This window comes from Cucurbita pepo, chromosome 4 (assembly GCF_057944985.1).
Source record: "Cucurbita pepo subsp. pepo isolate OVF chromosome 4, ASM5794498v1, whole genome shotgun sequence".
NCBI classification, from domain to species: domain Eukaryota; kingdom Viridiplantae; phylum Streptophyta; class Magnoliopsida; order Cucurbitales; family Cucurbitaceae; genus Cucurbita; species Cucurbita pepo.
The window spans coordinates 8,034,489-8,062,039 of NC_141801.1; the positions used below are offsets into that span (position 1 = coordinate 8,034,489).

Below are 27,551 nucleotides of genomic sequence, written 5' to 3' on the forward strand. Positions count from 1 at the left end.
TCTGTTTCATTGTTTTAAAAATAACCTTAAACTTTCAAAAGTTTAAAAATATAGTAAAAATTATTACCATAAATGAAAATTGTTTATCTATAATGTAAGTACCGGGATAAAATTGAGCAATCTCAAAAGGCTAAATTAAAAAAAATATATCCCTAAATTGTATACGTTATTTCAAAATATCTCTAAGTTTTCAAAATTTTCAATAATACTTTCAAAAAAATTAAAAAATTAAAAAAACTCTTGAATTTCTAGAAGTTTCAATAATATTACTTAATTTTTATAAAAAAAATTAAAAATGTTCTTAAATTTTTAAAAGTTTTATTATCCTTAAATTATTTTGAAAATTAAAAAATATTTACGTTTAGAAGTTTATAAATTTTCATTTTTTAATAACCTCTTTTTTTTTTTTTTTCTTTTAAGAAAATTTAAAAATAATTTTTATTATTTTTTAATTTAAACATTCTTTAAAAAATGTTTTTGAAAATTTAGGATTTTTATTAAAAATAACATTTTTATTAATTTAACACATTCAATGAAAAAAAAAAGGGTTGAAAAAGGAAAAGAAAAACCGTCCAATTGCTGACCGGTTGTCTTGTTTGCGTCAGTATCTGATATATTGCGAGGCCAGCCGCTTGCAACCAGAACACTCCACGAGGAAGCGGACCTCAACAAGCAGATCGGCGGCCGAACTCTGGTTCTGCCCCGGCGATTTGTTTTCTCGGAGCTCTACTATCCGACTATCTCTACGGTAATTCAAATCCCATGTTCTTCCGATTGATGCTGAATTTTGCTCTATGCTGTTTGATTTATCATCTGTTGCGAATTTCCAGATCTGCTTCTATTTTGATTTCCGCTGCTTGTAGAGCCTTTGAGCCTGTTCATTTCGTTAACACTTTAGCTTAAATCGAGTGATTCTGTCTCTATCCATGTCAACAATGTTCGATCTATGAATGAATCTGTGTTCTGAGCTAGCGCATGAGGCTTTTGTTATTGTTTGTGTGTAAATATGTCACGAACGCATGAGGCTTTTGCAACAAAGTGCTGGACATTTCATCTTTAGTATTTGCTTGCAAGCATCATTCATCATTCATCATTTGAGTTGTTTTCGCTAGATCTGCAATAGCCACTGTTAACAAGCGAACTTAAAAATGAAGAATGGGTAAAGAAGCGCCTCTTAATTGGTTGTTTTGGACTCTATGGATGTGATTATTGATTATGTTGGCTTTTCTTTTTTATTGATGGAACTTTCCTTCTAATTTATTTCCAGAAGTTGAATGGATTTTGCATAGTTTTTTTTATATAAATTCTTTTTCTATCATAGATAAATATATAAGGATACTTTCTAGAGGTTGGAGGAGAAGGGTAAAAGGAATTTATAGAGTGAAACGAAATCCTGTACAATGTCTTCACACAAGATTGAAACTGGCCACCAAGATATGGTTCATGATGTACAAATGGATTACTATGGAAAACGCATAGCAACAGCTTCCTCTGATTTTACCATTAAAATTATTAGTGTTAGCAAAAACTCTGATTCACAACTCTTAGCCTCATTGAGTGGTCATAAAGGCCCAGTTTGGCAAGTTGCTTGGGCACACCCAAAGTTTGGTTCATTGTTAGCTTCCAGCTCTTACGATGGTCAAGTGATAATATGGAAGGAAGGAAATCAAAATCAATGGGTGCAGGCTCATGTTTTCAATGCACATAAGTCTTCGGTGAACTCCATTGCCTGGGCACCCCATGAACTTGGCCTCTGCTTGGCCTGTGGATCATCTGATGGGAGTATATCAGTCTTTATTGCTAGATCTGATGGTGGCTGGGACAATAATCAAATTGAACAAGCCCACTCTGTCGGAGTAACCTCAGTTTCATGGGGCCCTACGACGGCTCCAGGTTCCTTAATTGGATCCAGTTCAGTGGACCCTGTTTGGAAGCTAGCTTCTGGGGGTTTCGATAGTACGGTGAAAGTGTGGACGCTAAAAGATGGAAGCTGGAGGAGGGACTCCTCCCCTGCCCTTCAGATGCACACTGATTGGGTAAGGGACGTGGCTTGGTCGCCAAACCTAGGCCTTCAAAAATCCACCATAGCAAGTGGTTCCCAGGATGGGACAGTGATTATTTGGTCTGTTGCAAAGGAAGGAGGGAAATGGGAAGGCATAGTGATGAATGATTTTAAGACTCCAATCTGGAAGGTTTCATGGTCATTGACCGGAGACTTATTGGCTGTTGCTGATGGGAATAACACTGTTACATTGTGGAAAGAAGCAGTCGATGGTAAATGGCAGCAAGTTACTAAAGTTGAGCCTTAGGTTATTCATTGTTAGTCTCTATCTTTTCATTATGTTATTCGTCTTGTCTGGAGCATGTTGTTCAATATTGTTAAACAATTTCCTGTATTTAGTTCACAGTCCTTGTACTATCATTGCGTGTTTACATAACTTCTTAATCAGATTTTGGTGTTGAGCATGAGTAATATTTTCTGATTTTATTAAATATTCTCTGGTTCTGGCTTTCCTTTTCATTGATCGACTGGTAGAATTCTATTCTGTTACCTATACCTTTAAAGGAATAATGAAAAGCAATCAAACTTCTGTTCAGAAAAGGTGGCCTAAGTTAAATCACCCCTAGTCCCAAAGCTTAAGTAGATAGGTTAGGTTCATGTAATATCTTTTGTAGATTCTTAGCACTCCAAAGACTTGGAAGTTAGCAGAAGCTTAAGCTTATAGGTTAAATTTATGTGTAGCTTGTAGATAAATTTGCAAGACATAATGAATTATTGCTTTTCATATGCGTCATGCTGACTCTATTTGAGTTCTACATTAAACTTAATATTGCTCTTATCTCCAGAAGGCCTTTGGGATTTTATGATTTCAAATTATACAATTATCTTCTTCATGATCTGGTCTCTCGTAGGGAAATCAATTGTGAGATCCCACATCGATTGGAGAGGGGAACGAGTGTCAGCGAGATCGCTGGGCACCGAAGGGGGGTGAATTGTGAGATCCCACGTCGGTTGGAGAGGGGAACGAAACATTTTTTATAAGGGTGTGGAAACCTCTCCCTAGCAATGTTTTAAAAACCTTGAGGGTAAGCTTGAAAATGACAATATCTCCTAGCGACTTAAGCTGTTACATCAATGAGGATATAAATACATCATCTTCTAAACTAGGTGAATTATACGCACCGCATGTTCTAAAGTTCCAATGAAAATGAAATCTTCAGCATTTTTCCTTCCAGGATTGAATATTAGGAGTTTTATACACCAAACATATGATCTTCTAGTTCTAACCTGTAGAGGCTAATATATATTCAAGTGCTTTTGGTGTTTGTGTGTGTAAGAAGTGTTGAAGTTTGGTTGATTATTTGATGGGAATGTACTCGTGGTATGTTCAGCTATTCTGGCTTCAAGTGGCTCAAATTTAGAATGAGAATACTTCGAAGAACAGAGAGGCTGGAATTTCATATACTCTTAACACACCAGAGAAGGATATGCTTCAAAATTTTGAATTGGCTTGATGCTTCACTTTTGTAAGATCCTGAATCACATGATTGCTCCTGTTGGTGCATGTATTGAGAAAAGCCGACTATTCTCACGAGGCAACCACCCGACCCTATTACTTTTAGTTGGTAGATAACTTGTAAGATATTAAATTCTTTGTAGGCGGCTGCCATGACTCAAACTTATTCTCTCTAAGCCCGCTACCCAACCTAGGGTGGCTACCTTATAATAAGACCATTCTTAGTATATTTTTTTTTTTTTTAGTTATGAATGTTAATGATGAAAATCCCATATTGGTATAAGGCCTTTTGGGAAGCTCAAAGCAAAGTCATAGGAGCTTATGCTCAAAGTGGACAATATCATACCACTGTTGGTAGACAATATCATACCACTGTTGGTAGACAATATCATACCACTGTGGAGAGTCATGAGAATTGGACTTTCTAGAATTATTCTCTCTTTCCTTTGTTTTTTTTCTTTTCTTAATTTCAATTGAATCAAATAATTTTTTCAATAAATTTTCTGAGTGGTTAACTTTTCATAGAAAATATCCATTAATTTTTAATTAAATAGTTAAATGTCATGGATATTGTATTTAAAGAGTTAATTTCCTACCCAAAAAAATAAAAAAATAAAACTCTATTTAAAAATATAATTCTTAAACCTCCCAATAGAAATAAAATAATATTTCATATTAAATTATTTAAATATTCATATATATAATTCAAACAAGCCACTAGTTTTAGAATTCTATTACTATTGACTAAGAGTTTTCATGTAATGTTTTTCTTTAAAGATTTTTTCTTCTCTTCGCCTTCGTGTAAGAGTTGAACGGAATATAAAAAGGATGGCGGTTTTTCTTGTCTACCGAGTTGTCTCTTCTTGTGAGCTCCCTAACGAACCATTTTAATTTGTACATGTTTGTATTTTCATGTTTATTCACGATGAAAACCTCGATTAAAAAGTTATGATTAGATTGATGGGTGAAATTCAAAAGAGACCTTTGTACCGTTTTATTTTTATTTTTTATTTTGTAAGGAAAATATTTATATTAAACTTAATTTTTTTTAGAGAAGAGAATAACCTGGAGAAACAAATTAATTCAATTTCTTGTGCTTCATTGAATGAATCAGTTTCGATATAAATAGTTAAATTATTTGTTACCTACACCTACAAAATTCAACTTACCATATTATTTGTTTGAGACTTCGTATGTGACCCACAAATTCAACTTACCATATTATTTGTCGTATTTTGCTGCTATCTATACCATATTATCTTTTCATGACTTGATTTTATCTCCGTACTTGATTTTATCTCCGTATTATTTGTTTGAGACTTCGTATGTGACCCACAAATTCAACTTACCATATTATTTGTCGTATTTTGCTGCTATCTATACCATATTATCTTTTCATGACTTGATTTTATCTCCGTACTTGATTTTATCTCCGTATTATGTGTTCTTGATTGGTTCTTTCAAAGGACTAGCCTCAAACAAGTTGCTTTTTTAAATCTTCATAAGAGAGGCTTGATTGTCAAGTTTCTTTCGACCGACTCGAAATCGACCCAAACTGGTTTGTACTTCAAATCTTTATAAGAGGGGCTTGATTGTTTGTAAATAGATAATTGACATATACTCTAAACGGATTCGAATTGACATATACTCTAAACGGATTCGAATCAAATTCAAGTTGTTAATTTATATGTACTCTAAGCCGACTCAAACTGAACTAAAGTTGATTGATATGTACCCAAATCAAACCAAACCAACCAACCATATGGATGTATTTGAGAAATTCATGCCCATTTTCTCCATTTTTTTACAGCTCATGAATAAATATTCCCACCAACCGTCCACCCTTATTTTTTCCTTCGTTTTTTTTTAAGAAGAAGAAAAAAAAAACTCGTATTGAATTCACGTATTTAAAAGGTTCCAAAAGCAACGCCCCGAGGTTGGAATAGAACGAGAGTTTGATTGATTGAAGCTTCTCGAGAGCAGCCAGTCCACAAAATCGAGCGAGGACCATTGAAGGGATCTTCCAAGCTTTTTGCTTTCCTTCCCATGGCGGCCTCTGCTCGATTCGTATTCCTATCTCGGGTCACTGATTTTTCTATCAAACCTCGCCTCTCTCCTCTACCGCCGCCCTTGCCTTCATTTTCCTATTCACATCTCGGCGTTCAACGGCGGCGTTTTACTGCCGCCACTGTGAGCTGCCTTATCTCCGGTGTTGATGGTGGCGGAGTTTCCGATGACTTTGTTTCGACGCGGAAGTTGAAATTCGACCGCGGATTTTCCGTAATCGCGAATATGCTTAAGCGGATTGAGCCGCTTGACACCTCCGATATCTCCAAGGGCGTTTCTGATGCTGCGAAGGATTCGATGAAGCAGACTATCTCTTCAATGTTTGGTTTGCTTCCGTCTGATCAGTTCGCTGTCACCGTTAGGGTTTGCAAAAGCTCTCTCCATAACCTCCTCTCTTCGTCAATTATCACCGGGTAATGAGTTAGATTCATTCTTTTCCGTTAATAGAAGTTTGATGATGTTGTTGATGTTTATGTTTTGTACTCAACGGGGCTTTTGGAATTGAGATGAGTTGCTCTGAATAGGTACACTCTGTGGAACGCGGAGTATCGGTTGTCTTTGATGAGGAATTTCGATATCTCGCCGGATAGATTGACGGGATTAGACAGGTCGAAACCACTGGATGTTTCTGACGATGAGGAGACACTGGTTGGCATTGATTCCGATATGGAAGATTGGGATACAACGAGGCCTCGTCTCTTAGCCGATTTACCCCCCGAGGCGTTGAAGTATATCCAGCAGTTGCAGTCGGAATTATCGAATCTCAAGGATGTAAGGATTTACTTGGTTGTTAACAATCTTCACTCTTGCTAATTTACAACAACTTATTTTTTTTATTGTCTGCCCATGACCTGAAGAACTGAATTTTTAAAATCATTTCTAATCTCTAAAGAAAATTCATTATCCTAAATTGGGGCAGAGCCTTTCATTTGTCTCATGATTTTATTTCTAAAAATAACAAATGAAGGGTTTCCTTTACTATTTTAAGATGCCAAGTCAGTTGCATACAACTCCTCATAGTTTGATGCTCTTAGCTATGTTATTTGGTGCCTGTATCATAATTCATACTTGTTGGACGAGGAGTTACCATATTATCTTATTTTAATTAGAAACAATTTCATTGATGGTATGAAATTACAAAAGGGACAAAGCCCCCACCCAAAGAATTACGTAAAACCTCTCCAATTTGAAAGAAAGTTATAACGATAGTGATGAAAGAGTCGAGAAGATTTACACAAGTGAAGAACCAGAATAACTATCTTGTCAAAAAAAAAAAAAAAAAAAAAAAAAAAACAACTATGAAATAAAAGGTCCTTATCTTGGAAGATTTGTTTTGGATTCCTCTCTCGCCAAACACTCCAGCTGAAAGCTCATATAAAGTTCATCCATCCAGAAGGAGTTACCATGTTAATATATTCCTATTTGTTATATTATTGAGGGTATGAGAAATTGAAGTATTATATATTTCTCTTCCCTTTCAGCTATTTGCCTAGTTTTACAACATTATGGGAGCATTTGCAGTTAGATTCAATAATTTAGTTTAGTTTCAGTGATTAGCTTGTATTTTGTAGAGTTCGTCGTCACCATCTCTATCTTGGTTGTTTACTGGGCTTGTAGCGTGATGTCATAAATTTGGTGAAAAATATATTCTGTTAGGCGATGTGATTCATCATAGATATAGACTCCAATTTAGTAAATGAAAACACCATCAGATTGACTATGAAGTTTAGTAGTACATGCATAGATTTTAGCTTTGTGGCCCGACGTAACCTGCTATCAGCTCATGTTCTTTAATTTTCATTCGAAGCGTTAAGGTGAAATAAACTAGTGTTTAATTGCTTATTTTCATGAAGTAAATTTCATTTATTTTCCTTTTAGTATACTTCATTCAGAATAGATTGGGAGGTTTCCCTTATATTTTGTTCTGAATGTGCCAGGAACTAAATGCTCGAAAGCAAGAAAATATGCAGATGGAACATGGAAGAGGAAATAGGAACAATTTATTAGAGTATCTGCGATCTTTGGATTCTAATATGGTAATTCATCTTTTAATGGCCATAATATGCGTTTATTTTCCAACTTGCAACTACGCCCGTGTGGTTGGTGCTCAAGCTGTTGAACTTCGTCGTTCTAGGAGCTCTCATTCTTACCTCCACGTTTGTTATTAGGTGACCGAACTCAGCAAACCATCTACGTCGGAGGTGGAGGAAATCATCCATGAGCTTGTTGGAAACATAGTGCAAAGGTTCTTCAAAGATGATGCTAGCTCTACTTTTTTTGAGGATTCGAGCGTGGCGGATTTGGAGGAACTTGCCAATGCTGGCAATGAGTTTTATGATACTGTAGGCACTTCTCGGGATTACCTAGCAAAGCTCTTATTTTGGTTAGTTGGCCTCATATTATCTTTCAGTTTATAATCCTTCTAGTTCTTGGAAAGCTTTACTTACCATAGTTAAACCTGAGTGATCTGATGCCTAAATTAAGAACTTCCAACCTCATTTGCTACTAGAAGTTCGTAATTAGACATTTAAACTTGTTTTAGGTTCTTCGAATCCTGAAACGAGCTATATGTCTGAGGATCTAACTTGTTGATGAAATTTACTGCTACAGGTGTATGTTATTGGGGCATCGCTTGAGAAGCTTGGAGAACAGACTGCAGTTAAGCTGTGTTGTTGGGTTGTTATAAGAGAAGGAAGTGTACATTCTCTCTGTACTCCCCCCCTATCTTTTATACTATATTATGTCCATAAATCTCTATAATTGTTCTTCAATGAAAGAACTTATTTAGTCTCTCTTATATTTATGATTAATAAAACATATTTTGACTAACAATGTCAATTAGCAAAACTTAAAATAGTCTCTGATGAGCCAGAGGAGCTGAGACTGAGTGAATCGGAGGCCTTGGATCATCACCTGGCCATTGAGGTAACCCCATCAACCCGTTCATTTCTAAGCCTGAGGTTGTGAAACTTTTGGGTATCTTAATTTCACAGAAAATATTTCATATTATTGTAAGTTCAGTATGTTACAACCTCAAACAACTATGAAAGTTTAGTTTCAAACTAAAACACATTCCACACATCATAACAGACTCACAGACTCCGTCTAGGTAGGATGTCGGAAGTCTCCAGCTTGTGCATACCGTCGTCTTGATCACACTGCATCTTGTCTATTTGAAAAGAAAAATAATTTTAACGAGTAATGAATTTACTCGATAAGTATCTAACCTGTACTTAACAAGTTGCATATCATATCTTTCCTAAGCTTTTAATTAACCTTAGTTTGGATTAGGTCCTTCATCTAATTATTCTCTCGATGCTAATGACTTTATATTAGGCATTGCTATCAGTATCAATTTATCTTAACAATCCTTTACCTATTAAGTCTATTTCTGCTTATAGCGAACTTCATATTCAGCATTAAGACTCACTATCGATCATATATAATTTGTCTATTAGATTAGATACTCTAACGGCGTGAAATAGTACTAAACCCAACCGTTAGGAATACTCATTCCGAACTTTAAGAATACTCATATTCCCAACTTTCAGAGGTCCCAACTTAACAACCAACACATCAGAGGTTCCATGAATGTTGTACACTAATGGGCATGAATTGGATTTCATACCCAGTTACTAGAGTTACTTTCTTGAACCCCTAATGATTTCTGCATCAAGCTATACAAAATAATTGATATTTCCAAAATTTCAAAAATACAAATTGAAGTCTATTATTTAACTTGATAAAAAACTAAAATTTTAAAATATATAAAAGTCGCAAAAAAAAATTATATATAAAAATAAAATAGGAATTATATTTTAAAAGCGAAAATTTTTAAGGATCTGTAAAATTAATATATTTAATACTTACAGAAAAATGAAGACAGAAAATAAAAATTAAACAATATATACTTTAGGGCATCGAAGTTGGGATCAGATTGGAAATATTAGGAGTGCCCAATTGTCGTAACCAGGCTTTGGGGCGGACACCCGTATCGCATTCATTTGCGATAGCCAACCACTCATCATATCCCGTTAACTGCCTGAAGGATCATGGCTTCCAATATCCTGCCTCCGCCTTTTTATAGTAACCTCTCAGCACCCAATGGGTAGTTTTTCCGATGTGGGAACTTTCAACACATTCTTAATACCGCCCAAACCCTGGCCTCCCTCTTTGGGGTGAGAATGTTCACACACTTGTAATAATATTGATATCGTTAAAACCCAAAATTTTGAATGGACTCTACACCAATGAACCCTTTCTCTTAAACCCCTCCAATAAAGAAGTTTTAACATCCAAGTTTAATTGCAATAATTTTGTCAATTTTAGGTTAAAAAATTACAATACGAACAAAACAATGCATTGATTTAATGTTTAATACGAAATTGAGATGATTCAGGGTCAATATGGCCACTATTCAGGGTTATCCCTAGTAAATTGTTTGGAAAGATATCCAAAAATTCGTTCCCTATTAGTACTGTATCCAAGATCTTCTCTTCCCCTTCTGTGTCTACTTCACTGGTTAATGTGACCCAATCTCCTCATTACATTAGTTACTTGTCTTTCATTATTGAGACTACTTTAGGGACAACTCTAGTGCATGTATCCTTAAATATAAAGTTGGATTCGGACGACGGTGAGAATACTACCTCCCTTTTTGTAACAATCTATGTTGGTGTGGTTCTCAGCTAACCAATGCATCTCTAGTATTATGTCAAACTCCATCATACTAACAACTATCAGGTCTATATCCAAAGTCTATCCCGCTACTGTTACTTGCCCACCTTTTACTTTATTCTTATCAATTAAGTCTACCTCAGCTCTGCTAGGGTACTAATAGTCAATACATGCAATAAGGGTAATAGTTCGAACCTTGTTTGGTTAACAAATGATATAGATATAAACGAATGCGTAGAACCTGAATCAAATAAAGTTAAAGCATAGTGTCCACCTGTCACCACTGTGTCGGATTTTTCGACTTCCCTATTGGTGGATGCATATACTCTTGTCTAGGAGCGAGTTTGCATATGTCTTTCAGCTCCACCTGGGGCCCTTGGTGGGTTAACTGGGTTTTCCGTTTCCCTTATGCAATTCATAGCAATGTGGCCCTCTTGGCCACACCAGAAACACGATCTAGTTCCAACCATATACCTACCCCCATGTTGTGTCCACATTTGTTGCACTATGGTCTTCCTCTTCCTCTGGCCCATTCTTGATCCCGGTGATGTTTATCCACCTATCGTGGTATGCACGTTTGTGGTAGTCGATTTGAATCCTTTTATTTATACCATTGTTTTCGTTTGTTAGTAATAGCTGACTCTCGACGTTCCTCATACCTAGGTTCCTCCATAGCCCTTAACTGCTCTTAAGGCGACCTCATAAATGATAGGGTCTATGGCTTCTAGTATATGACGAATTTTTGCATCCAATCCCAGGATGAATCTCTCAGCCATCTTCAATTTTGTGTCCGCCAGTGTCGGTGCAAACCGTTTTAACCTCATCAATTCTCTTGCATAAGTCTAAATAGAAGGTCCACCCTCTTTCAGATAGGTAAACTCGTGTTGCCTTCGAAGTCAGACTGTCTTTTGGTAGTATTCTCTCAAAAATACTTCTTTAAATTGGGACTATGGTATCACATTTCCATTTGGGTTGAGAACCTCTCGATTATCCACATCATTTTTCAACATAAACGACGTACATGACATTTTCTTATCATCCAGATAGCATATGACACCTACTAATCATGAATGTCTATTACAACTTAAGTCGTGCTATTCACATGTATTTATTGTAATTAAGCTTCTCATCAAATGCTGGACATATTTAGCATTAATAACAAATAGGAGTTTTGCTATTACCTATATCACTAATTCATTTCCTCATGATAATCCCTCCTAATATGATAATTATATCACTAACTCCTCCAATTTATACCTATATTTAATAATTTTCTAGCGTTAATATGAGCCACTATTGATAGAACAAGTCAAAAAGAGTCGAACAAGATAGAACCAATGTAGAATACGCGCCCTCACACGCATGCGCAAGCCCTTGTCTCCTCTCGACTACTCGCAATTCCACGTGAGCATTAGGTCCACACGTCTCACATGTTTTCAACCTTGCATCTCCTTCCACAATTTCTAGAACTTTGATTTTAATTTATGTTGTGTTCTTTGCGCGATAACTTGAGCTACGATCGAATTTCATGTTGATTCCATATATACTATTTCTAGAACTTTTTGACTTCACAATAGGAGTGACCAGGCGGTGGGCTCCTGAATCTTGAGCCACGTGGCATTCTAACCTAGTTACTACTCTTTGTCGTCTTCTAGTTACTACTTGTAAGGCCCACGTTTTGGGCCCATGACCCAATAACAAAATCAGGCTTATGAAAAAAAAAATAATAATAATAATAGATAAATAAAAATAAAATAAATAAGCTTAGGGAAACTATTAACGAGCTGCCACCTCCTCCTTCTCTTTTCTTTTTTTTTTTCACTTTCTTCCCGCCAGCCACTACCAGCCAGCGGCCACCCTTCCTTCTCCTTTTTTTTTTTTTTTTTTTTTCTCTTCACTTTTCCTCCCTCAGCCACTGCCACCCAACGGTCCGATCTCGCAGCCGAGTGTTCCCACACCACTCCGCGCCTCCTCCCAGATCAGAAAACATCCGCCCAGCACCCCGTCGCCGCCGCGAGGATCAGATTTGTTGGGGCGATCAGATTTGTTGGGCAATCGGATTGTTTGTGTAATCGATCGTTTGTGTAATCGATTGGTTGTGTAATCGATTGGTTGTGTAATCGGATTGTTGGGGCGATCAGATTTGTTGGGCAATCGGATTGTTTGTGTATCGATTGTTTGTGTAATTGAATGGTTGTGTAATCGAATGGTTGTGTAATCGGATTGTCGAGTGTAGGTGTCAACTGCCATCATAACGTGCTTGTAGGCAGCGATGAGTAAGGGGTTAGTGGTAATAGTTACATGCTGTGTGTTTCGGGTAACTAGCCATCAATAGTCACCTTTGGGGTGATTCTAGAAAAGACTATCCAGTAACGGTTACACGTTGTGTGTTTCGGGTAACCCGTCGTTGATAGACAATTGGAGGAAATAAGGAGGTGAAGTTCTCGTGGTAATGGTTACACGCTGTGTGTTTCGGGTACCCAACTAGGAATAACGACTTTAAGGATCGAGGTTGTGGTGGCAATAATCACCTGTTGCGTGTTTTGGTTGATCGCCTTATGATGATTCACATGTTGACCGGTGTTCCTTACTGAGTATTTTTATACTCACCCTGTTTTTCTTTTAAAATGATTTTTCAGGCGAAGTGACGAGTAGGATGCCAAAGTCAGTCACGGGGCGATTCAAGGATTTTTATGTTTTTCTTTGTAGTTTCATTGTTTTTTTTTTCCTTATTTTAAAGGGGTACCCCGCACATGATTTTAATAAAATTCTGCATGATTTTTATCCCTTCCCAAATAAATCTCTTTATCTTTCGTAACGGCCCTGACCGCTGCCGTCAGGATAAGTTGGGTCGTTACACTACTCCTTGTCATCTTCTACCACCTGTCCCTTATCTTGTCAATGTCGAAAGGTCAAAGAAGTTGGTGACTTGATGATAATAGATTATAATACAATTGATTTTTTTTTAAAAGAAAAATTAAGACACAAAGAACGGTCGATGCACTAAATTGATGGCAACAAAATGCATCGACAAAGACGGGTTTTTCCAACGCATCTTATTGGCATCGATAAAGGTAGTTTCTACTAACGCTTTTAAGTCTATTGTGTTGACAAAGGGTCTCTCGATGAGGTTTTACGACTTCCTGTCCCAAAATGTTCTTTACTTTTTAGTTTTTTTTGTCTCGAAAAAATCTTGAATTCTTGTAGAAAATGTCAATCAAGCCGCAAGTAGTTTCGATATTTGTCAAATTTTTTGAAAGGAAAAGGCCCCTCAATCTCACATGAGCATAAACGAGCGACCTAACCGAATGAATTAGGGTTTGGTTCATTAAGAACCGGTTCTTTATGTCATTTTCATACTTAAAATAAACCAAATCGATTAGAATTTAGTTTTAATTAATAATATTTATTTATTTATTTATTTTGGACGTAATATTTAGTTAAATTGAATTAAACTATGAAGAACAGTTCGGAAGATGAAGAAGAAAGAGAGTAAGAAGACCAATCAGGAAACAATCCGCAAAAGCAATAAGAAACAAACCGAAACTGAAACTCACCGATGCAGAGAAAAGAAAATCGCGGATGATCGCAGTTTCAATCCAATCAGGATTCAAACGAATGTCTCCATGCTTCTTCTGGAGAAGAAAATCCGATGACTTCGCGAGAAGAAGAAAACACGCAGACAAATTTCCATTTCCTAAATATGGAAACGCAATCCTGCGAGAAAATTGGATCTCCAATGGAAGAAGAAAAAAGGCGAAGCACAAACATATGCGACCATTTCAAACCGTTTTCTGTTATATCTCTTCGGAATCGAAACCGAGAATCGCTTCCTAGAAACAGAGGTTTTGATTTGCAGGAACTGGAAACCAGAATGATCTAATTCGAGAACAAAACGGCGCAGGTTTGAAGCGCGATCGAATTGTGGCATCTATGTTCTCCATTGCCACAAAATGTTCGATTGTGGTGGATACAAGTCGCAGTACATAGGTGGTCACAAGGAGAAATTCGTGAGGTATGTTGTCGAATTTCGATTTCTGCTTAATTTCTTCATCCATTCGAGATAGTTAACATTCCATGGAGCTCGCAGGTTGGATGAGTTGGATTCAAATTTGTCAGCATCCTCTGAATCAAGCAAGATGAAGAAATGCCGATTCAACCTAGAAAGCCTCCCACTGCCATTCATTAGCCGATCGAATCCTCGAAACGCGTCGCAATCGTTCCGTAGGGGAGTACAAATGAGCTCTGACGGAATTCTAACCCTAGGCCGCTCGCTCCACTCTAGCGTGTCCAAAGTCATTTTCCCTGAGGACCTGAAAGTGTCAGAGCAGAAAATCTTCGATCCGCAGGACAAATCACTTCTCTTCTGGAACAAGCTATTCGTCCTGTGCTGTATCCTCGCCGTCTCCATCGATCCTCTGTTCTTCTACCTCCCTGTGTTCAACCACGCCTCTTACTGCCTCGGAATGGACACTCAGCTTGCCGTCACGACCACCACCGCCCGTACGGCCGTCGACCTGTTCTACTTGATTCGGATGGCATTCCAGTTCCGGACGGCTTACATTGCGCCATCGTCAAGGGTGTTTGGCCGCGGCGAACTTGTGATCGATCCGGCAGAGATCGCCAAGCGGTATCTTCAGCGCTATTTCATTGCCGATTTCCTCGCTGTTCTTCCTTTTCCTCAGGTTTGTGTTTCACAATTTTTGTTCTGGCTTAGAACTATAATCATTAAAAACAAAATAAAGATTAATTTACCAAACTAGTTTCATAATGTTGATTATAAGGATTTTCATAATTTTTTAGAATCAATTGACTAATCTACCAGACAAGAACAATGCATAAACTTCAAACCAAAATACTAGAAATTCGAACCGTTTGATTTGTGTTGATCACAGGTTGTGGTGTGGAGATTTCTTCACAGGTCAAAAGGTTCAGAGGTGTTGGCAACAAAACAAGCATTGTTAAACATAGTGTTTCTTCAGTACATTCCCAGATTTGTTAGGTTTATACCTTTGAACATAGAACTTAAGAAGACCGCTGGTGTTTTTGCTGAAAGCGCCTGGGCTGGTGCCGCTTACTATCTCCTCTTGTACATGCTCGCCAGTCATGTAAGCCTCCTCTCTCTTTCTAATCTCAATACTTTTCATAATACTTTTTATAGAATTTATTAGGAGCAACATTACTATATTAACATGTTTTAGCTATTCTAAATTAAAGATAGTACATTATTTTAACTATTAAATGTTTCCGTGTCCGTTGCAATGTACGTAAGCTATACCTTTATATTTTACCATAGCATCCAGTATAGCTATTCAAAAACGTTACAAAAAGTCTTAGATTTTTAATAATGGTCGTTGTTAGTGTTAGGAATCACAGATCTTTATAATGGTATGATATTGTCCATTTTGAGAATAAGCTCTCATGGTTTTACTTGAGCTTCCCCAAACGGTCTCATACCAATGGAAATGTATTCTACAATCCTCAACAAGCCTCCTCTCGAACAAAGTACACTGTAGAACTTTCCTTGAGGCCTATGGAGCCCTCAAACAGTCTCCTCTTAATCGAGGCTCGACTCCTTTGGAGTCCTTGAACAAAATACATCCTTTGTTCGACACTTTAGTCACTTTGACTACACCTTCGAGACTCACAACTTCTTTAGTTTACATTTAAGTATTCTATTGACATGACTAAATTAAGGGCATAACTCTGATATCCTGTTAGGAATCACAGATTTCTACAATAGTATGATATTAACTTACGAAAAATATTATAAAAGGTCTATAATAGCGTTTTTTGAAAGCTATCGTATAAGATTATTTGTTGGAGTGAGCCGTTAGAAGTTGAGAATTAGTTAGAATATTAGATTTGAAGGAGGGTTTAATTGAGAATTTTGAATACATTAAAGATAGCGGGAGCGTTCTGGTACTTGCTGGCAGTGGAGAGGAACGATGCATGTTGGAGACAAGCGTGCAGAAGCAGTGGGAAGTGCAACATAAACTTTCTGTACTGCGGAAACAAGCACATGCCTGGGTATAAGGAGTGGAAAGTTATTAGTGTTGGTATTCTCAGAAGGAAATGCACAGCCATTGGAGATAATTTGCCATTCAACTATGGCATTTACACGCAGGCTATTGCATCTGGCATTGTTCAGTCCAGGACTTTCTTCTCCAAGTTCTGCTACTGCTTGTGGTGGGGCTTGCAAAATTTGAGGTCCCCTTTCTTCCTTATTCCCTTCACTTTTTTTTTTTCTCATTTCTTTCATAATGCAATCATTTTATGTTAAGTTTTTAATAAAAAACAATAATATTAAATAAAGAATGAAGAATGAGAAATCTACATGTGGTGATGACTTATTCCCCGAAAGGGATTTCTCGACATTGATCCCGATTCCTCATAATGGGGAATGGAGTAGGCACAAGGAGAAAAAATTAAGAGTGCATCACTGACTTTGTTTCATTACGTCGGTTTAAAACTGGTTAAGTAACATAATTTTTGTTTTGATTCGGTAAATATGGTAGCAAATTCACATATGGAATCTAGGTTCATCATTTTAATCCTCAAATTATACAAACCTTAAGCACTTAAAATGCAAAATCTCCCAACTATGTTAAAATTGTTGAAAGTTTCATGTGTGTTTGACCATTGAATAGTTGACTGTTCAACAGTACGCTTGGCCAGGGACTGCTCACCAGTACCTATCCAGGGGAGGTTATCTTTTCCATACTAATTGCAATTTCTGGGCTCATCCTTTTTGCACTCTTGATTGGAAACATGCAAGTAAGACTTTTACATCCCTTACCTTTCTTTTTCAGGCTCAAAACCCCTGCTTACAAGGTTTCAATCATGAACTAAAATGTATTTTAGGGTGATTATAAGTACTTTTCTAATATTTCATGTTGTTTGATTTCTTGTGATTATAAATACGAGATACACTTTTCATGTATATACTTCGTAAAATGGTGTGCTAGATGATTATATATCATTTTTGCACTATGTTTAAAAAAAAAAAGTGTGTATAGCTCAAAATTAGCTATAATTTTCACTGTTAGAGGTAAACAAAGTCACATAGAATGTCCAAAATGGTTATTGATTTTGTCTTTCAACAGACGTACCTTCAATCTCTAACCGTTCGCCTTGAGGAGATGCGCATCAAAAGGCGAGACTCGGAGCAGTGGATGCACCATCGGTTGCTTCCCCCGGACTTGAGAGAAAAAGTTAGGCGCTATGATCAATACAAATGGCTTGAAACTAGAGGAGTGGATGAAGAGAGCTTGGTTCAAAGTCTTCCAAAGGACCTTAGGAGAGACATTAAACGCCATCTCTGTCTCAATTTGGTTAGAAGGGTATGTAATTCTTCTTTCTAAATTTGGTTTGAAGAGAAGAGACATTAAAATTTGAATGTGTGTGGACACTGCACATAGGTCCCTTTGTTTGCGAACATGGACGAACGACTTCTAGACGCAATATGCGAGAGGCTAAAGCCAACACTATACACACAGAACACATACATAGTCAGAGAAGGCGACCCAGTTGACGAAATGCTGTTCATAATCCGTGGCCGCCTCGAGAGCGTCACCACCGACGGCGGTCGGAGTGGCTTCTTCAACCGTGGCGTTTTGAAAGAAGGCGACTTCTGCGGTGAGGAGCTGCTGACATGGGCTCTGGACCCCAAGTCCGGCGCCAATCTCCCATCCTCCACTCGCACTGTTCATGCCCTTACCGAGGTTGAAGCCTTCGCCTTGGAGGCGGAAGAGCTCAAGTTCGTGGCCAGTCAGTTCCGACGTCTGCACAGTCGGCAAGTCCAACACACGTTCAGATTCTACTCGCAGCAGTGGCGCACATGGGCGTCTTGTTTTATACAAGCGGCGTGGCGTCGGTATTTGAAGAGGAAGATAGCTGAGCTGCGGCGGAAGGAGGAGGAAGAGGAGGATGCAGCGGCGGCTGCGGCGGCGTATGCGTCGACGAGGCTTGGGGCGACGATTTTGGCGTCGAGATTTGCAGCGAATGCGCTTAGAGGGCATCGGATGAGGAATTTGAGTGGGAGGACATTGATTAACTTGCAGAAGCCTGCAGAGCCTGATTTTTCTGTGTATAAAGGAGAGTAAAGTAAACAAACAACAGATTTCAGAAATTATTGTTGTCCACTGTCAGAATCTGAACCCAATTTTTAACCAATGAGATAAAAACTCTTTGTTCTTCATGGTTTTATTAGAAATATATAGATTTTCAAATTTACAGTGGCTCGGTTATATAGAGCCATACAACAATGATGACCTTTAATTCTTTAATTTGTTTTTCCCAATTGCTATATAACATATTTTTTTCAATATTTTTTTTAGTTTCTTTTTATAAAATGATCACTTTAGACAAATTTCGATCCAAAAAACGTCAAACAAATCAAGCAAAATTTTCCAAAACATGGTCTCGATGATAGAAGGCGTTGGACAAATACGTGCAACTTTGTGGTTGTGATGTTTTACGTTATGTCGAGATAAATGTTTTCTCCCGACACATAATACATTAGCATAACTTTAAGATATTTCGACACTTTGCAATCCGTTACGATAAATGCTCGGAAGTTAATGCATAATACATAAGTACAACTTCATTTTTTATATATATATAGTCCATAAATTTAGATTATAACAATTTAATCCTAAATTTTCAATTTTGTTATAATTTAGTCCTCATTATTTTAATTTAATTATATTTTAGTTCATAATAATGAGATTATACAATATATTAATTTTGATGAAATTATAAATTAAGTTGCTAGAAATTTATGAAATTTATGTATAGGGACTAAAATGTAATTTGATCAAAAATGATTTTTAATTTATTTTTAATACTAAAATCAAGGTTTATTTATAAAAAAAACCATTTTAAGTACTAATATTGATGTGTATTTTTTTTTTTAAGAAAAAAACATATATATATTTAGAATATTTGAATTAGTTATCTTTAGTGGACTCGTGTTCTTGGTTAGTTTTCTTTACGTAACAAAGCGGTGATTTTGAGGTGCAGACGGTTTTCTCTTCCATTTTGATTCAGTTCCATTTTGTTTCTCCATTTTCTTCTCTGTGTTTCTTAGATACTGTTGATATCGATTTTCTCAAGGTTCCATACACAGCAGGAAAAATGAGTAAAGAGCGAGCCAAGAAACCAACCTTCTTGACGCTAACTGAGAATCAAAAGCTTTTTCTCTCGCTAATTAACGAATACGCGGCCGAAAAAATGCAAGGAGGTATTTCTATGTAACACTTAATGTTTATTCCCTAGAAAATGTTCTGATCGAAGTGCTAGCACTTCTTTTACTGTATTCCGATCAGATTTGTTTCAGAAAGGTAATCGTCTGGTTCAATTTTCGCGATTGTGGCAGAGTTTATGTGGATATGGAGGTTTTTCTATGCAAGAACAGTGTTAAGAAGTACAATGCTAGCGTTTTTTTTTTTTTTTTTTTTTTGTACTGTATTTGCTCAGAGTTGTTTCGGAAAGGTAATTGTCTGATTGAGTATTGGCTATTCTTGCAGAATTTTGGTTGTTAAGGAGGCATTTATATACAAGAACAATGTTCTATCCCTTGAAAATGTTCTAATCAAAATGCAAGCAATTATAGAAATTATTGCTCTATTCGATCGTCTGATTTAGTATTCGCAATTAGAGCAGAATGTATTTTGATAAGAACTGTATACCAGAATTTCTCATGAAGTTTGATGAATCTAAGATGCAATGTCTTAATTCCTTCGTTTTATTACGAAGTTTTAAGGAATCTTTTTCTTATTTTTATCATCAAGTAGAGAAAAGCGTCGTTGTTTTGAGGAAGAGAATGGAAGAACTTCGATCTGAGCTTGAAGCGGCCAATGCTGAACTTGAAAACGTCAAGCAAACCAAAGAAACCACTGAACAGGAGCTTAAAGGCTGTGAAGTCGATTTGTCTCTGAATGAAACTTCAATTAAGACTCTCGAGGTTTTATTTTCTATTTCTCTTACATTTCACTCTACAGTTACGTCACCATTAATTGATCTTTTCCTTCTTAAATCTAATTTATCGACTCCAGACGAGGATTTCTGTGCTACAAGGTGAAATTGCATCTGTTGGGTCTGAGTTAGACTCTCTTAAGGTGCTAAGATGATACTTGGAGTTCTGTATTTGTCAATTATGCCTTACATTTCTATTCTCACATGCTCTTTATTCGCTTAAAAAATATACTGGGATCTGGAATACGGCCGTTCGATCATAAAAGTGTGAAGGAGGAGCCGCAAGGTTGAAAATCGTCTCTCTTTTATGATTTACAGTATATTAGAATAGTATGAAATTCATCTATTTTACAGAAGTATATAATTCAATGGCTTAAGAACACAGTAAAGTGATGAGATCTTATTGTCCATGCAGGAACCAGTTTCTCGATCACATGTCAGAGCTTGATGAAAAAATCAGGTCCGTCTTCTGTATTTTAATGCAAGCAACTTGCACTATGCATGCCTGTACATATGCTTCCCTTTCCCGTACCATTTTCACTTATCAATGTTCAAAATGACCTTGGGCTTGATAATTTTCAACTAGGACCTGTTTGGAAACTGCTCTCAATATAGTTCTGTTGTTATTATTAAAGTTGTTAAATTCTGAAAGCTAAATGTAGCACATTCTACTTCTAAATTCGTTTCTTCTTCATTTTTTATTTTCTTTCATTGCTTAATCTCTGTAGCTGTCGAGTCCGATACTCTTAACCTTAAAGGCACTATTATCATCACTATTGACCCAGTATTTGGGTAAGATAATGTTCAAGTGCCTGTCGTTATAATGCTTCTTTCTGTAATAAAGCTGTTACTCGTTACAAGTTATTATTTCTGTTTTTAAGAATACGTTTTATCTCAAAGGGCCAAATAAATGTCTATTGGTAAGCTTTCGCCTCCCATATTGAAAGCTCTAGCATGACAAATTTCTTACAGCAATGGACATAGATTTTGTCTCTTGTAAATATTAGAACAATTTGTTCTTAAATATGTAAACGGTGCGCAATTAGTAATATTGTAAGGCTATATTCCATTAACTTTCTTAATGAAACACAGGAAATTTCAATATCAACTGGACATAAAGAAAACTGGTATAGTTCCTGATGGAGACGCTACAGGTGAGTCAATGGTTTCTGTTCCAGCGTTGTGATAATCTTCCCTTTTTTGCATTTTGTTATAGTCAATTCCATCTTGTTTTAATTGCTGAAAATGACACCTGATGATGTCGTGATTGTGAGCAACTTCTCGATCCATATTCTTTGTTTGTTTCAAATTACATTCTACCTCGAATATATTTCAAATACGAGGCTTCTGTTTATGCAAAATTGAATGCCTTGGACTCCTTGCAGAAGAATCCCATGAACTGGCGGGAGATGATACGAAAACTTCTGAGTCTGTTGAGGACAGGCTTATCAAAGTAATAACTCAAATCACCAATGAAGACGATGCCTACCTATTAGAAGAACAAATGAAAAATCAGGTAAAAAAACAGTGCTTCCAAATATTAGGAAGAAACCCACCTACTTTTATATCCCGTGTACTATGCTTTAAATTTTGTTGTCAACAAATGGCTATCAATCAAAATCAAGAAAAGAAAATGGAAGTTGTAAATCAATAGGAAAAATGACATTTTCAACAGGTTTCAATACATCCTGCCTTAATTTAAATTCATCTTGTCTCTCTTTCATTCAGTGAAACTATATTCTTAAATGATAATATGGAATAATTGAGCTTGCAGAATCGGCAAATGTCGATTAATCTAGAGAAAAGGAAGGCTGCGATGGCGATGATGCAGAAAGGAACAGCAAAATTGGGAGATTTGACTAGATATCCTTTACAAATAAACTACTACACTCTCGACTTAACTGATTATTTTAATTTATGAAAAATTCCCTACTAACATTCGTAGTGCTAAATCTCTTCTGTTATACTGATTTCGGAAAGACTTGATCTGGAATCTTCCAGTATACCAAGCAATGCTTTTGAGTCAAAGTCAATGGATTGATAATACTGTCTTTAACTCTGAATATATCTATAAACAATCTTTTCGCCAACTTTGGACACTTCCCGGTGATTTTGTTTCTTTGACCATCAATTAGCTCACTTCTGGATCGGAAGGGTCATATAATCGTCTCAGCGAGACATTGCTGAATAGTTGTATATGCCCTCAATGTTTCCATGACAATTCGGAGGCCTGGGACAACATTCCTCAGGTAAATGAGGCCATTTGAACTTTTATAAGAAGCAAAAAATGTTTTGTAGTGTAGCATCTTAGATATGCCTTACGTGCATCTGCTGATTTCTGCTTATTGGCATGATAAATAGTGTAGTTGTCGATTTTGCATATTAGCATGATAAATAAAACCGACAGGTAAACTTCAGAGAAAACTTATTAGATCCTCGCCATTCTAATTTCTCAGTATGTCAAAATATTTTGCATCGCTTTCTTTTGTTCTTGGCTAAGTTTCTCTACTTTTATATTCACAAACTCAATGGAAACCCAGATGAACGGTGTAGAATTTTTTTAATAAAAGAATTGAACTGAACTTGAAAGATACCAAGGCAATTCAAGTCACTTCTTCATTTCTACATACCCAGCCTTCATTTGTCCCATGGATTTTGCACTCATAGTGATGATTCTTCTCTATCCTTTACCATCAATGCTGCCAAGGTAGATTTTGCTTCTACAGTAGTTTCCCCCTTCACCTGCATCACCAAGGTTAGTTTTGAAGATCAGAACTACAAACCTCAGTTTCTAATCTGAAAACTGAAATTGATTCTACCATTCAAGATCTGTTTGATAATGGTTTTATTTCTAGCATTCTGTTTTAATTTATAAATTAAAGCAAAAAACCAAGGGAAAAAAAAAAGTGGCCTTGTCGGACAACTATTTTTACTAGTTCTCTAGGGTGTAAGGCATTGAAATATTTGCTGATGAGAATTTACCATCTGTTTGGAAAGCGGTATGGAGGGAAGAAACTTGCTGAGGGCAATAACTCTTGGATTTGTAGATTCCAGCAGCTCAATCTGTGCTAAAAATTGGGCAGAGACTGGCCTGTGATCAGAAAACTTACTCTCACTTCTGAAATAGGAGATTTGCCTCACTCCTTTTCCATACCATAGAATTCTGTCACACCTGCATAGTTGCATAAATTTAGTCACTTTTCATTCTTTAACCTCTCTCTCTCTTGCTGCTTTTCGTTCCATTTCTTACAAATTAATCCAAAACTCTAGGACTTCATCAAGATTCTAGAGAGAGAGAGAGAGAGCTTAAAGAACGCATTGGACATGAAGGCCTCTCTCTCTCTCTCTCTCTCTTAGAAATTAGTCCAAACATGGACCGATCCCCCCTCCACTTTAGGACCCTCTAATCTATGATTTCATTTCATCCAGGTTATAGAAAGAGAGAGAGAGAGAGAGAGAGAGAGAGAGAGAAAGAGATTGATTACTTGCATTTTTTTTAAGCTCTCACTCTGTTTGTTTCCAATATCTAGGAAATTAATTGAAAACTGAAAGACTTCATGGACCCTCTAACTATAGGAACCTGTACCCTAGAACTTGATAAGGTTCTAGAGAGAGAGAGAGAGAGAGAGAGAGAGAGAGAGAACGAAACAGAGTAAATTGTGTTAGGATGAAATAGTGTTATACCATGCTGGAGTTCTTTGCTTCTCTCCTGTTCTTCTTAGAGGACCACCTGAATAGCGATTGCAATTAGATGAAGAATACTTGTAAGTAGGTGCAAACTCTATGTTTCCTTCTCTCCAGCCCTGAAACACTCCACCAGCTTCTTGTTCTTTCCGTAGCTGATCAAACCCTTGCAATGCTTTCCAGTCTTGCTTCTTTATCAGTTGCCTCGCAAAATTGTCCTCTAAATACAGCCTATAGTTCAGATCCCCAAACCAAAATATTTGACTGTTCCACAGCACACACATCCAAATTTGCGTTAATTTTACCACTTCACATCATAACACTATTCCTCCCCATATGCCATCCAAATATTTGACCTTTTGTATGCTAGCTATCCTTTTAAAAGTTAATGCTTTCTATAAAATTTATCCTACAAAATTAATCAACAATATCGGAATTTAATCCCTCTATACCAACACTGTGTATCATTGGCCTTATTCAATTAATAGCGACGACAAAAAAAATTAAAAACACCCACTTACTCATGTCCTAAGATGGTGAGAGGAGGATTTGGATTTGGATACCCATCATCTTTAGGCGTTCTGGCAAAAAAAGTCCGCCGGAATATCTCCGACACCTGGTGGTTCCTCCGCCGCTCGTCCCCCCTTTTCTCTCCGGAAGCCAAATGTGCCGCCACAAAGCAAAAACTTGTCCCTTCAATTGACATACTCACTGAAACTGACCCTTTATTACCCAAATAACCCATTATTCCACAGGCCACTGAACAAACTTTGACATTCGAAATGTAATATTTCCTCAGCAAATCTCTCCTTATCCATACGCTTGTAAACACTCCCACCATCTTCTTGCTTGCTAACAAAACATATCTGCTCCCGCCGAAAAGCTGGTTCGCCGGAATTCTCGCTGGGAATTTGATCGGCGTTTGATCTCCGGCGAAACTTATCGGTTTTTTGGGGTTTCTTGTGTAGTCCTCGTCGCCGGTGACTGTGTTCATCATCATTGGCGTCAGCCATGGACATCCGTATTTGTCGTTTAGAATTTTTCCGATCAGTAAATTCCAGTTCGTTGCTTTGGATTTGTCCTCTGCTCCGACCACTGTCCTTGTTTTCAATGGTACAATCTCTTGAAATCTTCCCTCCAAAAACAAAGGAAAACAAAGCAATTGAAATTTAGAGCCCAAACTGTTGAAAAGGAGTTCTGTTTTTTCTGGATCTATAAACATACCCGAGAACGTATATATCTGCTGCATCTTTGAGGTTGAGCCAATCGTCTAAATCGACGGCTAAGCTTCCGACCGGTGATCTTCCGGCTACATTCCAAGTACCCACAAAGATTCTGATTCATTTGAGGAAAATTATTCAGAATCAAGAAAAAAAAAAACGATCACAGAGAAACTATGACTCAAATTCTTTATTTCCTTGGCCACCTTAATTCATTGGTTAATTTGCATGAACCCATATCGACCGACTGAGAGAGGACATCCTTCAGAAAGGTTTCACTTTCATAATCATCTCCATCTGTAACAAACCCTCAGTAAGCCTCAAAATGGACATTAACTGAATTAAATCAATAAATATTTACAAAATGAACCTGAAATTTCATTGTTAGGACAACATGGGTCAGCTCTCTGGTGTTTTGCAGGAGTGAACCAGTACTTGCGGAACCTACTGGATTTGGACTCATGGCTCTCCCTCTCCATTACTTTGAAGAAGAAGAAAAAGAACAAAAAGAAGAAAATTGATGGTATTGTTTAAATTCGTATGAGCTGGTATCCCAAACATTAATACTCTGATCCATACTGCCTAATTCTCAAAGCTTTTTGGTAACAATAATTTATTTCCCTTTTTCTCTTGACTTTGACCACTTCTTCTTCTTCTAAACTTCAATGGTGAGCAATAATTCTTCACAAACCTTCATACTTACCACCCAATTCTTTCCAGTAGAGAGAGAAATTAGAAAGATAGACTTGAAAAAGGAGAACCCAATTGGGGTTCAACAAAGAAACTGCAGGCGGCAACTCCTAGAGAGAGAGAGAGAGAGAGAGAGAGAGAAGTCAAAGGTGGATAGGAGAGAGAAATTCGTCTGATTTTTTTATTTGGGTGAAGTCTTTGTAGAGAGCAGTATATTTGATGGGGTGTAGTTGAGGAGGGGAAGACAGCGAGTAGTGAAAGGAACCTTAAAGAGACATAAACCTCACAATGTGTTATGATGCAATATTAGAAGAAGAAGAATTTTGATTAAATTGGCAGCTGTTCTGTTTGGTAGTGGGAGTCATGTCTGTCTTGTGAATTATTTTCTCTTTTTAATAACGTGACAATTTTTATTTTTGTGTACTGCTTATCATGTGTACCAATGTCAATCACTCTTCTTTCTTCTTTTATTGATTCCCTTTTGATTCCCTTTTTCTTTCATCTCTCTAATCGCAACGTCTTTTTGCTTCTCACAGTAATGCTCGCACATCTCTCTTGGAAGATTCCATCTCACTCTGGGTTTTCCTTACGAGCATTTCAATCCCGAGTTTATGTAGTTAGCGAAGTTGAAAACTAGAAAATTTTGAGTTTTGTGTAGTGTTAGGCCTCATTTTTTCGGGGCAAAAAATGTTGCAAATTTGTGTTACAATTGGCACGTATTTTAGAAATTAGTTTATAGAATCTATAAGATAAAAGATTTCGGAATAGTATGCTTAAACTAAATATCTCCAACTTTTGTAGTCATAGTGTGATTTGAGGTATGTCAGTGGGTAGTTTATGTTTGATTACCTAACATATATTTGTTTATAGATTTGTGATTTAGTTTAGATAACATAATGTTGATTATATAATAGGTAGTTATGTTTGAATATATGTATCTCTATAATCACATAATAGTTATGTTTGAATATGTGGATCTCTATAATCACATAATATGTAATTATGTTTGAATATGTGGATCTCTGTAATCATAATTAGTGGAATTTATTTATCAAATTCCTTAAGGATATGTATATGTCAATTTTAATAGTCTGAATCAAATGATCCCTAGAGGATGAGAGCAAGAATAAATAAATAAATAAATAAATATATCTATATATATATAGAGGAAATTACCACGAACTTTTAAACACTATTTATGTAACGGTATAAATAATTTTAAACACTATTACCTCGAGCTCGACTTCTCTCACTAAATTTCTTCTATAGTTTCCCTAAATTCTCCTTTCCAGGAAAGTTGATTTCACCATAATAAAATTTATATTATAAAGTGCATAAAAATAACCAAACAAACATCAAAATTACAATAAATAAATCATAAAAGTTCATTACATTCATTTACTTTATCATTATTGTTCATTATTGTTTAGTTACCTAACCGTTCAAACTTAAAGAAGAAAAAAAAGTAGACATACTTTATTGCCGATACTCCACTTTAATCAATTAATTTTTACTAACTATAAATGTCATTATCTCAAGTCACACACTTTCAAAAATGAGTTATATATAATTTTTACTTTCTATTCAATTTTTATTTTATTTATATATTCAATTTACTGTCATATTCTTTGTTTGATAATCTATTAAATGCATGTGCAGACTTTTTTAAAAAAAATTATAATTCTGTGAACAAAAACCTAGCAAATAATAATAATAA

General features: G+C 36.5%; 5 protein-coding genes and 1 non-coding gene across 10 annotated transcripts; 4 read left to right on the top strand and 2 right to left on the bottom strand.

Annotated features, from left to right (window-relative positions):
- Positions 1-580: 580 nt before the first annotated feature.
- Positions 581-2,493, top strand: LOC111793606 (protein transport protein SEC13 homolog B). Its single transcript, XM_023675564.2, has 2 exons — positions 581-748; positions 1,322-2,493. The coding sequence occupies exon 2, from the start codon at positions 1,401-1,403 to the stop codon at positions 2,307-2,309; it is 909 nt and encodes a 302-aa protein (XP_023531332.2). The 5' UTR covers positions 581-748; positions 1,322-1,400; the 3' UTR covers positions 2,310-2,493.
- Positions 2,494-5,439: 2,946 nt separating this feature from the next.
- Positions 5,440-8,382, top strand: LOC111794025 (uncharacterized). Its single transcript, XM_023676130.2, has 5 exons — positions 5,440-5,998; positions 6,110-6,356; positions 7,523-7,621; positions 7,754-7,968; positions 8,196-8,382. The coding sequence occupies exons 1-5, from the start codon at positions 5,565-5,567 to the stop codon at positions 8,269-8,271; spliced, it is 1,071 nt and encodes a 356-aa protein (XP_023531898.2). The 5' UTR covers positions 5,440-5,564; the 3' UTR covers positions 8,272-8,382.
- Positions 8,383-9,513: 1,131 nt separating this feature from the next.
- On the bottom strand, positions 9,514-9,618 carry LOC111794168 (small nucleolar RNA Z279/snoR105/snoR108). The gene has a single exon (XR_002815059.2). It is a non-coding gene; the product is annotated as a small nucleolar RNA Z279/snoR105/snoR108 (small nucleolar RNA).
- A 4,113-nt stretch (positions 9,619-13,731) lies between these two features.
- On the top strand, positions 13,732-18,591 carry LOC111793748 (putative cyclic nucleotide-gated ion channel 8). Its single transcript, XM_023675777.2, has 7 exons — positions 13,732-14,277; positions 14,353-14,947; positions 15,158-15,370; positions 16,168-16,472; positions 16,928-17,039; positions 17,369-17,605; positions 17,684-18,591. Exons 1-7 carry the CDS (start codon positions 14,216-14,218, stop codon positions 18,365-18,367), a joined length of 2,208 nt encoding a protein of 735 aa, XP_023531545.1. The 5' UTR covers positions 13,732-14,215; the 3' UTR covers positions 18,368-18,591.
- A 726-nt stretch (positions 18,592-19,317) lies between these two features.
- Positions 19,318-26,676, top strand: LOC111794033 (uncharacterized). 3 transcript variants are annotated; one of them, XM_023676142.2, is made up of 11 exons: positions 19,318-19,506; positions 20,060-20,229; positions 20,321-20,383; positions 20,507-20,526; positions 20,656-20,700; positions 21,333-21,394; positions 21,626-21,756; positions 22,015-22,103; positions 22,381-22,489; positions 25,566-25,667; positions 26,371-26,405. In XM_023676142.2, the coding sequence occupies exons 1-10, from the start codon at positions 19,401-19,403 to the stop codon at positions 25,569-25,571; spliced, it is 801 nt and encodes a 266-aa protein (XP_023531910.1). In that variant the 5' UTR covers positions 19,318-19,400; the 3' UTR covers positions 25,572-25,667; positions 26,371-26,405. The 3 variants fall into 3 exon arrangements, with proteins under 3 accessions (XP_023531910.1, XP_023531912.1, XP_086979691.1); XM_023676144.2 differs by lacking the exon at positions 25,566-25,667 and having other exon boundaries at positions 26,371-26,676; XM_087123565.1 differs by lacking the exons at positions 19,318-19,506; positions 26,371-26,405 and adding an exon at positions 19,517-19,606.
- Positions 21,590-25,649, bottom strand: LOC111794032 (type I inositol polyphosphate 5-phosphatase 8). Of its 3 annotated transcripts, none has more exons than XM_087123563.1 (8): positions 25,515-25,649; positions 25,351-25,441; positions 25,149-25,259; positions 24,446-25,054; positions 23,925-24,188; positions 23,223-23,412; positions 22,871-22,982; positions 21,590-21,729 (listed from the first exon to the last, which is right to left on the bottom strand). In XM_087123563.1, the coding sequence occupies exons 1-7, from the start codon at positions 25,621-25,623 to the stop codon at positions 22,902-22,904; spliced, it is 1,455 nt and encodes a 484-aa protein (XP_086979689.1). In that variant the 5' UTR covers positions 25,624-25,649; the 3' UTR covers positions 21,590-21,729; positions 22,871-22,901. The 3 variants fall into 3 exon arrangements, with proteins under 3 accessions (XP_086979689.1, XP_023531907.2, XP_023531906.2); XM_023676139.2 differs by lacking the exon at positions 21,590-21,729 and adding an exon at positions 22,064-22,470; XM_023676138.2 differs by lacking the exon at positions 21,590-21,729 and having other exon boundaries at positions 22,654-22,982.
- Positions 26,677-27,551: the final 875 nt, after the last annotated feature.